The following is a 13,915-nucleotide window of genomic DNA, read 5'->3' on the forward strand; positions in this document are numbered from 1 at the left end:
ATGAGCCGCCAGCTGCACCTCTACCCCGGCAGGGAGCGCCTGGCCTTCCGGGCCGGGTCAGCAGCAGCTCCGCCTCGTTCCGGGCCGGCGTCAAGGGCGCGACTGCCTTCGGCAGCAGGGGCCTCTTCAACCCCGGGGGCGGCCGGCGCCTGGCCCTGGGCACCGCGGTCGGGCGGGCTCCGTGCTGGGTCCCTGCTCAGTCACCGGCGGCGGCCGCCTGGGCGGCTTCGTGGCATCGTCTTCGGCAGCGCCGGGCTGGGGCCCGCGTGTCCGTCCGTGTGCCCGCCCGGCGGCATCCCTCAGGTCGCCGTCAATAAGAGCCTCCTGGCCCCCCTCAACGTGGAGCTGGACCCCGAGATCCAGAAGGTGCGTGCCCAGGAGCGAGAGCAGATCAAGGTGCTGAACAAGTTCACCTCCTTCATCGACAAGGTGGGTCCTGGTCTGCCTGTCCCTGCCTTGGTGACCAATGTACTCTGCCACTGCCACTGGCATGGAAACTTGGGCGAGTTAGTTATCCTCACTGAGCTTCCCTTTCCTCTCTGTAAAATGGGCACAAGAGTAGCTTTAACCCCACAGGGTTGTAATGAGGATGAATCAGATGTTTCTATGGTGCTTAGAACTGGGCCCGGCACACACACCCCGTAAAGGGGAGCTTCGTTCTTACTTTGCAGGAAAAGACCCTGGGAAGGGAGGGGGTGTGTCAGGGGCAGGAGATGTGTGGAATGGGCCCTCTGAGGGCTCTCAATATCAGACAGAGAGACAGAGACGCAATTCCAGGACGGGGGGTGTCCCAGGATAGGATGCTTGGTGGATGGGAAAGACTTGGAAGGTAGGAAGTGGGATAAGGGTGTAAGCCAGGAAGGTTTCTAGAGGAGGTGAGAGGAAAGGGCCAGAGCATTGAAGAGTGGGGCTGAGGGGAGAAGATTTGGAAGGAGGGCATGCCAAATTATGTGTGCATGTTGTGCAGGTGTGTGTGCGCCCAGAAATTGGGGCAACATGGAAGATGGCTCTGGAGATTCATAGGCAGTGACCCCAGTGAATGGGAGCAAACAAAGAATGGGCTTCTTTTGTCTCCACCTGGAAAGGTCTAGACCGTGAGAGACAGGGGACATAATACTAATAATAGCTGACGTTCCTCAGTGCCAGGTTTTGTCCCAAGTGGTTCTTATTTATCAATGCACCACCCATGATTCAATGATCATTCTGCCTTGCAGATGAAGAACTAAGATAGAAGGAGGCTAAGAAATGTGCCCAGGTTAATAGAACAGACAACAGTAGCCTGTGTCCCTCACCACTGTGTTCAGTAACAGGAGTGAGGTAGTTGGAGGAGAGAGGGCAGGAATGGAAGAAACAGCTAAGGAGATTGGTGAGAAGAGGAATGCTGGTGAGTAGCAGATGGCCTGAAGTTATTTAGTACAAAAAAGTGAAATCTTCTGTCAAGTATGAAGGAAACTTGTAAAGATGTGATCATCTGCTTTGAAAACCAATGAAACAAACCAAGAGCAATTTAGGCTGCACAAAAGAAAGAACATGCAAACCACCAGAGTGACTTTCCAGTGCCATTCCCCAGTCACTGTTTCTCCCTGCTTCTCATTTCCCTTCACTCCAAAAACACCAGCATTTATAGCAAAAGAAGCTGCCTCAATCCATGGTAAGTCATGGTGGCAGATGATAGCATTGTTATGCCCCCTTCCTGATTTCGTTTAAGACTGGACCTTATTCCTTGTCTTACAGACAAGATGGGCATGTACTCCTGGCTGAATCTACTCTCTGATGAACCTTGCTCTTTCCTGACCCCCACTCCAGGATGATGACATCTGATTTCTGGGGCCCTGTCCCCACTCTTGAGAGGCAAGAGCATTGGGGGGGGGGCTATGACCACCTTTGAGTTCCAGGTGCGGATCCTGGAGCAGCAGAACCAGGTGCTGGGGACCAAGTGGGAGCTGCTGCAGCAGCTGGACCCGAACAACTGCAAGAACAGCCTGGAGCCCATCCTCGAGGGCTGCACCAGCAACCTGCGCAAGCAGCTGGAGATGCTGTCCGGGGAGCGGGTGAGGCTGGACTTGGGGCTGAGGAACATGCAGGATTTGGTGGAGGACTACAGAAAGAAGTGAGCGGAGAGGCAGAGAAACACCACCGGAGGGTCTTGATTACAGATGAGGTTGTGATTTGGAGCCAGCGTTTTTGCCTTCTTGGATGCTTTGCTGATACCATTGCTACTTCCTTTCCCATTAGGGAGGGAGAGAGATCCAGACAGGATGAGACTTAGGAAGAGAAAAGATCTACCCAAAATGGTGCTCCAAGTTGCCTAGGAAATGGTGTGCTCAATTTTTAACATTGGAAATGAAGGAATAGGGGGGAAGAGAATTGTCTCAAAACCAGATGGACAGCCCAAATGGCTTTGTAGGTCTTCCTGAGTGAGGTTTCCCATGGGAGTTCCCAGGACATGAGACATCCTTCCAATCCCAGAACCAATCTTAAAGCTAAGCAAAAATGAGTTTCTAAAAGTTTTTTTTTTCATGATGAGGCATCTCCATGCTGCTGAGTCCCACCATTAAAGAGAACAGTTGAGGGTGTGCTTGGAACCAAAGGTGGTTTCTCCCTCCAAGGTGAGCCAGTGAGGAGAGAGTGATGCATCTAGGCTCAGTGTAACCTGATATTTTGGTGGTTTACTTCCAGGTGCCGGGATTTCTAGGGATAGACGATTTCTTCCATAATGGGCTGGAGACGGTCAGAACTGAGCTCTTTTTCTTGGTCCACATTCGATCTGCCTGTTCATCTCTATTCTGAAGTCCCCCAAAGCGGGACTCTGGCCTCAGTCCAGTGTGGAGACCCAGAGGAAGGAGATGACGTGGTCCCGGACTTCTGAAAGCACACAGATTGTGGGGACAGGCTTAAAGAACACCTCCAGAGAGCTCCCACTGTTTATATATGTGCACATACTCAAACACAATTTCCAAAACTTTAGCTCATTCAATTTATAGAAAACATCCACCATCTAGCTTAATTGGAAAAGCTAGCTTTCATTGTCAAACCAGAGAAATAAGAGTTGCTTTATCAGAAAAAGTCTGGCTTCATATCTAAATTCAAATAAAAGTATAAACATGCACTTTGGGGACTGTTTTAAAATCCACTCAGCAATAAACTAAGGATGACATCTTGTACAGTAGGTTATTGAAAACATTAAAGATTAAAGTGATATAGATTTAACATAATTAATACATCTATTTATGTTCTAAAACAGGATAAATCAATGTGTAATTTGTCATGGTTTAGCTTTTAATTATGCATGGTAATGTATTTTTAAAATTATAAGTTATTTATAAAGTCAGCGGTAATATAAAATACATTTTTTTCTTTGTAAATGTTGTATGTGTGTATTGAACGCTGGTGTTTGGTTTCTAGAAGTAAATAATGAAAAGTTATTTCTAATGTATGAATGTCATTAATTTTGATAGCCATTATGATCAAACTTTTTCTATGTATTTTATGAAACAGAAAGATATAAACTGCTAAAAGCTAACTGGTCTACAATCAGCATATACTTTTATTGCTGTTAATAGGATGAATATGATGTGATAATGTAAGATAATATGAGATGAAACTGATTGTAATAGAAACAACTATTTCATAGCATAATTTGATGGAAAGAAGTTTTCAATTATCTTTTGAATAACACCCATAGAATCTGAGATAAATCATTTAAACTATTTTCTGTGTTTTACCCAGTGTAACTAGAAAAATCTGGCAGTCTCAGAAAATGTTCCACTGTTTAAATGTTTTAAATAACCCATTTCACCAACCTGTACTTCTTCAGCCATCCAACAAAGCTTTTTATTTTTCTTGGCATCCAGTGACATGCCTTAGGAAGGAGTAAAAAGCAGAAAAGAACTGCTCATGTTAAAGTATATGAAAAAAAAGCCATATTCTAGCATAAATTATTTCTCTCCAATGCTCTATTTTGTTTGTGGTCACAAATGTCCTGGAATATGTTCTTTTTTAAAAATTCTTTTATTATTCTTTTTTAATAAATGGCTCCAGGGATAGGGGACAAGGGGAGGGGGAGGAGGGCAAGTGAGACCCCAGCCCCGCAAACGTTCCCCACCTACCCCTTTCCCCCTTATAAATTTATAACCTATATTCAAGCCCCGGGGGTGAGGGGCATGTAATATGTTCTTCCATAATAGTAAGGGATGGAATAGTGAGGTCTTTAAGTGAAATGATGAATATTCTTACCCTTCCAAGCTACAATATGTGTATTAAGACTAGCCCATTCCCATCCAAACACCCTATTTCCAAGACCTTGCTTCACCTGTATGAGAAACAGGCATAATATACAGCACAAAGGTGGGGATAGTGTTTCGTTTGGTTCCTGGGAGGTTTTGCACAGGGCTAAGGCATGTACTAAGGTGCCAGCTGGCAGAGCGGGGACGGTGTCTTTCTGTTGTCACAAGGGAGGTGGGATGGCAGAACCTGCCCGACGCCTCCGCCTCCATCACAGGTGCATTCCCCGGCAGATACATTTTAGGGTAGCCTGCCTGTGAACGAAGGAGCTGGACATCGATTCCTTTAAACCTGTTCTTGTCATATCCCCTTTAGGAAGGCTCTGCGTGCCCTGGGGGTACATGAAGCCCAGGTTGTGGACCAATGCCCTGCAGCTTCTGGCACAGAGGTGATAGCTAACTGCTCAGTGAGCATTTGCAGAATGGACCTATCCCAATGGTGATGCTGTCTCCTTTCTCTTGCCCCACGCAGGTACGAGGTGGAGATGAACAGACGCCCAGCTGCTGAGAATGAGTTTGTGGTGCTCAAGAAGGTAAGGGGGGCAGGGAGGGCTGGAAGAAGCCTAGGGGCTCCCTGAGCACCTGGCACAGTGATGTTTACAGGCTGAGGAAAGGGCCCTTTTGGGTCACTTAGTCCCTAGTACAGAGGCAGCTGGGATTCTAATTTCCCACTCCTCTCTCCAAGTCCCTTGCTTGGGATGTGTGCTGCTCCCAGAACCTGCCAGCTTTAAATCCAGGTGCAGCCGTGGCCCTGCACATTGGTTGGTTTGCTCTCAGGGACTGGGCCTCCCTGTGAAGCATGGGGTGAGGGGAGAGAGCAGGGAACCTGGGGCTCCTTGTGGCAAGAGGGAGGGTAGGGGGAGGCAGCTGGCCCCTCTCTGTGTTTCCCAGGATGCGAACGCTGCCTGCATGAACAAGGTCGAGCTCCAGGCCAAGGTGGACTCCTTGACAGATGATATCAAGTTCTTCAAGTGCCTCTATGAAGGGGTAAGGACCCCGCTGACCTCTTTCGTGTGGTCTGCTCCTCTTACGAGTGGCTCTGGCCCTTGGCCTGGATGGTTTCATGGACCAAAGGTTGGCAGAAAGGCCTTTGGACTCAGCGCAGCTGACATTTGCTGAGGCCCTACTATGTGCTGAGCAGTGAGGTAGGCTTTGAGGAGACCATGATGGAGGAGAAACGATTCCTGTCCTCCAGGAATCCACAGTCTGGCAGGGAAAAAACATGTACGTGAGCTTTGGGAGAGCAGAGGAGGAAAGGGTGAATTCTGCCTGAGCTGTCGGTGAAGGTTCCTGGAGAAAGATGAGCAAGATTTCCTCGGGCACCGGGAAGAGCACGATGCTTCAGCCTGAAAGAGCAGAACGAGGGGCGATCCCGAGGCCCAAGCTGTGCTAACGCATGAGGGGCCCAGAGAAGGGGGTCGTCCGTGAGTCCTTAGAGGACACTGAGTGCCATGTAAGGAGTTCAGACTGATTCCACGGGTGAAGGGTGGCCCTTGGTGCGGAGAATGGAATAGGGTGGGAGCAGTCCTGCGTGTATGATAGAACGGGCAGTCCCACGCTGGCGCTGAAAGCTCCACGCGTTCATCTCACGCCCACAGGCACTGGCACTGCAGGACTCCGCTGAAGGCTGAGCTCAAATGCCGAGGAGGGGCAGGAAGGGGCAGCGGGGGATTTACCAGGGAGGATCAAGAGAAGGGCCCCCCTCATGGGAAGCCTTTAACTAACTCCCCTCCCCTAAGTGTCCTCCAGGAGATCCCTCAGGTCCAGTCCCACATCAGTGACGTGTCCGTCATCCTGTCCGTAGACAGCAACCGGGACCTGGACACGGACAGCATCATCACCCAGGTCCGCGCCCAGGACGAGCTCATCGCCCTGGAGAGCAAGGGTGAGGCCGAGGCGCTGTACCAGACCAAGCTGAGCTGAGTGCCAGGTGTGCCGTGGCCCAGTGACCAAGCTGCCCCCCTGTCATCATGCGTGCATGCGTGTATGTGTGTGTGTGCTTGTGTGTGTGTGCATGCGCGTGTATTGGGGCTGGGCAGAGGCTTCCTTAATCTTGGAGTTGGGCTTTTTGGAAATGCCTTCCTGTGGTCCAGAGAGATCAACCACAGTCTTGGCAGGTGTTGGGGGTATGGCTTAACCCTTCCCCTGCCATGGCCCTCGCTGAGAGCTGAGGCCGCACTAGCCACAACCTCAATGAGATTCTGACACCGTTTCTGTGCATAATCCACTACTTCAGCTTTTCTTCTGTTTCCAACTTTGTCAAAATGAGGACAGGGAATTTAAATTCCATCACGTCTCTCATGTTTGAGAATCCGAGGATCCTGTTGAACTGGGGCCGGGCCTTCCTATCCAGAAGGAAAGGGTTGTCTTTCTCCCCCTCCCTTTCCCCGCTTCCCTCCTTCTCTTGTGCCCGCACCGCTTGGATAATGAGAACGGTACGTGGTTCCCCTCCCCATTCCCGAACACCCTTAAGGGCTGAATTCTCAACTGTCCTGTGCTCCTCGTCTCTCGTCCCCCAACCTCAGATCCAGGAGCTGCAGGTCACAGCGGGCCAGCATGGGGATGACCTCAAACTCACCAAGGCTGAGATCTCTGATCTCAGCCGATGGATCCAGAGAATCCGATTGGAGATAGGGAACGTAGAGAAGCAGGTGGGTTCTATGAAAGGAGTCAGCTAACAGCACCTATTGGTTTGAGACCAATTTTGGTTTGGTGCAATCGGTACGAGACCAATTATGAAAAAAGGGTAAAACAAGGTCCCTCTTTCGGGAGAGAACAGTCGGAATCCATATGGAAGGATGAAGCATCCCTCGCTGGGCATCGCGCTGCCTAAGTGCTGTAGGGCCCCCAAGGGGCTCTGGCTGAATGAGGACCCGAGTGAGGCTTCCTGCCGGAGGTGGGATTACACTGGGATGGGAGGCAGAAGGGAGAGGGAAGGGGTCCGGTGAAGGAGCCCGCAGGAGCAGTGGATGTGAGGTGGGCATGTGCGTGACCTGTGTGCTGGGATGAGAGGTGCCCTCCCCGAGCGGAAGGTCCATGATGGGTGGGTGGCAGAGAGCAGGACACCCCCGGGTAGGAAGGGGCGGCTTATGGGTGGTCTTCAAAGTTGGGCAATGGAGTTTAGACCCGATGCAGTGGGTGAGAGGGTTTGGAAATTTCACAGGATGAATCCGTGCTGGAGGAAGGAGAGTCAGCAGTGGATTTTAGAAAAGAGTGGGGAAGGAAGACCCTCCCACACTAGACGTGGCCCAGGGCTCTGCTCTGTGTTTGCCCTTCCCTGTGGTTGTGCTGTGGGCACACTACACTGAGTGCTGCCCATAAGAGCGCCCCACGGGGCCACGCTTGTGATTCCAAAGCAAGCAAACCTACGCCACGAGTTTCCCAGAGTTTGTGAAGGTTGGTTCAAGGATTTAAGGTCTTAGCTTCCTGGGCAAGTCAAGTCCCCCATCTCCTTGTCCTCCCCTGCCCTGCATGTGCGCGTGTGCACACACACACACACACACACACACACACACACACACACACCCCCTCCTCGGTGCAGTAGGCTCATGGCGGTGGAAAGAAAAAAGATGGATTAATTAAGAACTTATGGTGTTTTTACTTAATCAAGTTCTGCATAAATGAAAGAAAAACACAAGGTGTTGGAAGCTACCTTCAGTACCCAATTACAATATTTATCTGATAAAATGCTCCGTGTTCACGGTTGGGTGAACTTATTACCAGAAAGTGACTTTTTGTGATGAAAAGGCCACTGTGCTTTGGAGGTCAGGGGAGATGTCCTCCTCAGGGAGCTGGCGGGGGTCACCTCAATGCTTGGTCCCCAGGGCGGCTCCTCTTGAGGGCTCCTGCTTTCCTGCCCTTTTGGCTTCTCCACCAAAGAAGCCCACAGTTTCAGATGCAGACTCTGCATTCAGTGGCTCCAGAATCCAGGTGCTAATTGTTTCAAAGGAACCAAAATTTCAGGTCCTCTTCTCAACTCACGCTGCACAAGACCCAAGCTTCTGGAGTCCCCTAGGTCCACCTGCAGGATCTCAGTCAGTGAAAAAGAACAGAGGACAGTTTGGTCAAATTCTAGTCTTACGTTTATTGCCATCCCCCTAAATAATAAGGTCTCCACAGACCCAAGGATGGCGGATGCTTTTCCCTGGTTAGGCAGCTGGGTCCTAGGTGTTTCTACTGAGGCTGTGAATCACTCATCTAAAACACTGTGGGTGCTTGCACGGCTGGGGGCCTGCCTGGCAGAGGAGGGTGGTGCCAGCTGGATAACAGTCAAAAATTCCATCTGGCCTCAGGACCAGCTGTTCTCCTTGGGGTGAAGCAAATTTGACTCCAGAAGAAGGGGACACACCAGAAAAAGAAGCCAGATACTTAGATCCCACCAAAGCCTTAGCCCAGTGACCAGAACACACACCCAAGACTAAAGGCTCAAGGGTCAGCCTCCCTCTGCCCAGCTTTCACGTGGATGCAGCGCTGAGCCCCATCTGCAGTTTGCTTCTGCAAGTAACACCTAACAGTGAATGTTTGTGAACATGTAAAACCTGTTAGTTATGCAGAAGTATCATTTAAGGCTGTCGCCTGGTAGCATGATTCTCTGTGGAATTTTGGAGGCCAGATTCTCAGTGGGGTAGGTTTATTGGATAGACGTTTTATTAATAGGAACTTAATTGGTCCCCAATTTTTTCATAGTTTACGGTATCTCCCAAGACAACCTTTACACTGTGGGGCAGAATTAAGGCCAGTGACCCAGAGGCTTTTCAGGGTTGGCATTAGAATCTTACAGCCAGTGTTACAGACCAGGAGGGAGAGGGTGGGACCATGTGCGCAGGTGGCCACCTTCTCAGTGCCCTTCCCCTCCTCTCTCCCAAGGTAAGGACACTCCACCTTCACATGCCATGGCATGAGCTGGAGTGAACTGTGCCTGGAGTTGGGGGGAAGGACAGATTCGCCTCTGATGATGTCCAAAGATGGGGAAACCAGGAGGATCTCAAAGCATTTACTATCAGTCAGGACCAAATGAGGGGAGGTCTTCTGAGCAGGATCTCAGAGCTGCGCTCTGACCCAAAGCATTAAATCCATTTGCCCCTCGGTGCTCCAACCTGGAGATGGCCATTGCCAACGCTGAGCAGTGGGGTGACTGGGCCCTGAAGGACGCCCAGGCCAAGCTGGATGAGCTGGAGGCCGCCCTGCTCCAGTCCAAGCAGGAGCTGGCCCGGATGCTGCAAGAGTACCAGGAGCTGGCCCTGGATGAGCACAAAACTGGCCCTGGACGTGGAGATTGCCACCTACTGCCAGCTGCTGGAGGGCGAGGAGTGCAGGTGAGGGGTGGATATCTTTTGTCTGGAGCATTATCTCTGTGCTTTAGTTAGAAGGTTGAAGGCAAACAGTTTGGTTTTGTTCAGGCCCTACTGAGGTGAAACTCTAAAAAGAATGGTCTTGACATGGTGCAGTAGACTCTGGACAGACCAGAGTTAGACAGCAAGAAGGACTGGATTGTAAACATCCCAAAGAGGTGATAGGGGAGGAATTAGAGAAATTGAGAAAGAGAGCATCCCTGGCCCTTCACGATGCATTCTTAAGGTGGGGGGAGGGGACAAGATGGTCTCCAAGAGTCATCTAGGCTCAAGGTTGCTCTGGCAAAGCCTGAGGCCCAGTGAGGATGTGAGCTCACTCCTCTTACTTGTCTAAGACCAATGACATAACTGGCCGGAAGCGGGGGCACAATTATCCCACACATCAGATAATCCCAAAGCCACTTTGATGGAGAGCTTACTCCTTGCAGTAGATTTTCCATTTTAGTTCTCTGTTTTTGAGAGGTCCCACTAGGGTGTTTGGGAAGAGAGGAGGCTGGGATGGGGTGGAAGGTGGCACGTCTGAGCGGAGAGGCTGATTCAGAGAGGTGACTCCTTGGGTCAAAGGGGAGATGGTTTATGGAGGGTTTATCTGCTTTTTTCTCCCTCTTCAGGATGTCTGGTGAATATCCAAATTCCGTGAGCATCTGTAAGTATCTGCAGGACCTGGTTCTGCCCTTGGTCACCTACCAGAAGTCTAAGTCCCTCTACTTCCATGACACCAAAGAAAATTCAGAATAACAGAATAACAGAGTGGGTTCAGGGGAGACTTAGGGGCACAAAAAGGGAGCTGGCTTTAGTAACCAGGAGAAAATATCATGAAATACAAAAGCATTATCTGTAGAGAGATTAAATGATATCCAACAGCATATAATCCCAAAGTCTACTGTAAGAATGATGCTTAATGGCTACATTCCATTTCTTTGAGGCCAGTCCATACTAAAGGCCCTAGATTGAAATAAGGATTGAGGGGAGCCTGAAAGGCTGAATGATTAAAAAAGCAGAAATAACCTCCTCTAGATTTAAAAGCTAGAGAGGGTGCAGGGTTCTATTGTGGGGTACTTCCAGCAGCCCCTTTCTTTAGCAGCAGCCTCAGAAGGCCTCCTTGAAGTGCCTTTCTTCATCTGGTCCTACCCAGAGAGAAATTCACTGATAGAGATTACTTGTGCTTATAGTCTGATATTGATAGATGATTCAGACTAATTAGGAAAAGGTCAAACTCATGGGGCCAAGTACATGAAAGATGATCAGTGCTGATGAAAATCTCTTAGTAAACTAAAACTACACAATGGAGAATGGGTCTCCACATGAAGCCACCCTAGTGGAGAGAACTAAGGGAGTGGTCAGGGTGCCCCAGGAGGCTCACCGGGCTGGGTCTTCTCTTGCCTGTTGCAGCCGTCATCAGCAACACCAGCTCTGGGGCAGGAGGGGCTGGCTTCAGCGTGGGCTTTGGCACCTCGAGCAGTTACAGCTGCAAACCCTCGGCGGTGGATGTCAAAACCAAAGGCAGAAATTGTTTTCAGATTGTCTATACTCTTTTGCATTCCTAACAGTCATGTATGGGATTTCCAGTCTCTCTGCATCCTCAGCAGCATTTGATATTTTTATTTTAGCCATTCTAACAGCTTGTATAATGGTATCTTGTGGCTTTAATTTCCATTTCGCTGATGGCTAATGATGATGAACATCTTTTTATGTGCTTATTTGTCACCCATATATTTTGTTTGTTTAAACATTTGTTCAATCCTTTAAAAAAAAAAACAAAAAAAAAAAGCCAAAGGCAGCTGTGGCAGTGAGTTCAAGGATCTCCCTGCCAGAAACCTCAGGCAGCAGATGTGCAACCAAAAAGGCCTTGAGATGAAGGGCAAGTGAAGTCCCATCCCCCCTCCCTGTTGTCCTCAGCAGGGCAATGCTCTGATGCAGGAAGTCCAGCCATGGGCTCTCTCGGTGACCTTCTCCTTGGTCACCTTTCACTGGGTCACTGCCCCAAATGCAGAGATAACACACATACCCAGGATGCTTCCCTGCGACCAGGGGAAAGCCCATCTGTCCCCCTGCCTTTCTGGGCCTTCACAGCCAAGGGGCTCTCATTGTCCTCTGATTGGGATTGTGTCCAGGTCTCTGCTTTCCCCACAATAAACGATTGATATCATTTGATTCTGAGTGTTGAATATGTTGCCTGGGATGTCGACATCTGAGTTGCCCTGAACAGTGTTTCTTGGTCCAGCTCTTTCTTCCTTCTGGGTCCCTGCCCTGACACAGATCTTTGCCATCTGGTCCTGGCCAGGTAGGCTTTGGGTGAGAGGTGCTCCTTATAAACAGCAGAGATTTGTTACTGATGCGCCTCTGGGCGGGCTTGGGGCTTCCCGTGCACTGGGACACCTGTTCCACACAGTGGCCCTGCCAGATGGGCACAGTCACCACCCCCCCGCCATTATAAAGAGGCTCAGGCCTCTGTGATCAAGGAACCAAATCGCCCCCAGACTGTCAGGCGTTCGAGCTTCAGCGTGGCTTCCTGCTGCACTTCTCAAAAGCTCCCACAGTGTCCCCCACAACTGCCTCTTGTTGCCGGAGAGTCACTCCTTCTTTCCTCCTCACTCTCCTGCCAACCCACCCCCAGCCCTGCTTTCCTCTTCTTGCAGCCGATTCTTTTCCACCCTCAACATTTGAGGCCAGCACGCCCACCTGCTTATGGATGCATCTGTATCTACAGTGTCCACAGAGCAGTGGCTCACTAGACAGAGCTTTGGTGAGCCCGGCACTGTCAGGCACTGGGAATAGTGGAGTCAGCAAACGGGTGCACAGAGCCTGTCCTCAGAGAGCTCGCAGTCTGGTCGGGAGAACAAAAATCAGCAACGAACAAACGCAGGATACGCTGTCAGGCAGTGACGACCGCTGTGAAGAAAAATTAAGTAGAATAAAAGGGTGCCCTTTGAAGCACACGTGTGTTTCCGTTAGTGTTCTCTCAGAAGCAGTTCGCACTGTCGCCTTGAGCAAGGTGCGGAAGGGCAGAGTCCTCCGGGGCGAGGCCACCTTCCAAGGATGAGTGTCATTCGAGGGTGACTTTCAGGGTGCCTGTGACCCCTTCTCCTCCCTGTCATTCCCCAGCCTCACACTCCAGTCTTTCTTCCCAGAGGCCAGGACTCTTCACACCCCAGGACCATGGCAAATATGACTTCCAATCTCGATGCCCATGACCCATTTCCTGAAAGCCCACTCACCCTTCGTGGCTCGGCTGAAATGCCACCTCCCGTGGACATGCGTTTTCTGGTCCCTCCAGGTAGACTCCATCAAGTCATCAAGCATTAAATGAGAAGGAACATTAGGGCTGGTGGCAGCAACTCCCCTGGTACCCCCACTATAGAGGCCAGCAAATGGAGGCCTGGATGTCTAAGTGCTCTGCCCGTGTTCACAGCGCTGGTGAGCAGCGGGTTGGAGACCGGAGCCCTGCACATCCACAGCAGGGCACAAACCCGTATTACAGTTGTTGCTTTATTTTCCTGGTGGCACGTTAGCTGCGCACATGTCTGTCCCCTCCCACAGCCCCGTGTTCTGTTCCGGGGCCCTCAGTCTGGCTCGCGGTTGGCACTCAATGTAACATTTGCCACAGATATGCATGGCTCAGTCTCACCGACCCTCACTGGGGAGAAAGAGCTCATGGAACACACATGTGTCCTGATGATTTGGCATGCAAGTGATGAAACACATTTGTGTTAATAAATTTGTGCTTTACCTGCATCCACGTGTATGCGGTTTATAGAATTTATCAACCAAACTGAGACACCTTTATTCTGGACACATGCTAAGCTGGATCTGCAGACAGCAGGCATAAGCCAGGACTGTGTCAGGCGCGTGCTGTCGTAGGTCTAGTGTCCTGGCTGAGAGTCATATGTCTGGCTTCAAATCCTGGCTCTTCTAACGGCTAGCTGTGAGTGGGTGCAAGATCCTGCCCTTACGAAATAGGGTCGATACAAGCTGGCCTTTACTGAGTGCTTCCCATATGCCAGGTACTTCTCTCAGCACTTTATGTCTGGCAACGATGAATTCTCCCAACAACCTGATAGGTATAGTTGTTATAAGGTACGATTCTAATAATGCAGATCTCACTCGTGAAGATGTTGAGACTCAGAAGGGTAAAATAACCCACCCAACGTCACACAGTTAGTAAATGGCAGAGTTGGGAGTTGACCCTCAGTCCAATCCTGGAGTCCATGCTTCCAGGCACGATGCCTCGTTACCTGTCAAAGTTCTCACCGTAGAGAAGAGTTGAGAATATGAAAAGGG

The 13,915-nt window shown here is 50.2% G+C and overlaps 1 protein-coding gene across 1 annotated transcript; it reads left to right on the plus strand.

Moving 5' to 3' along the window:
* LOC309641159 (keratin, type II cytoskeletal 72-like) lies at nucleotides 1-11,510 on the plus strand (the record flags this gene model as incomplete). Its single annotated transcript, XM_082420903.1, is given in 13 exon segments — nucleotides 1-46; nucleotides 49-177; nucleotides 180-227; nucleotides 230-429; nucleotides 1,896-2,110; nucleotides 4,756-4,816; nucleotides 5,175-5,270; nucleotides 6,033-6,197; nucleotides 6,809-6,934; nucleotides 9,371-9,520; nucleotides 9,522-9,598; nucleotides 10,246-10,280; nucleotides 11,027-11,510. Coding segments are annotated over 13 exon segments (1,503 nt in total). The 3' UTR covers nucleotides 11,182-11,510.
* Nucleotides 11,511-13,915: the final 2,405 nt, after the last annotated feature.

This window comes from Balaenoptera physalus (genome assembly GCF_965194825.1).
Source record: "Balaenoptera physalus genome assembly, chromosome: 13".
Lineage (NCBI taxonomy): Eukaryota > Metazoa > Chordata > Mammalia > Artiodactyla > Balaenopteridae > Balaenoptera > Balaenoptera physalus.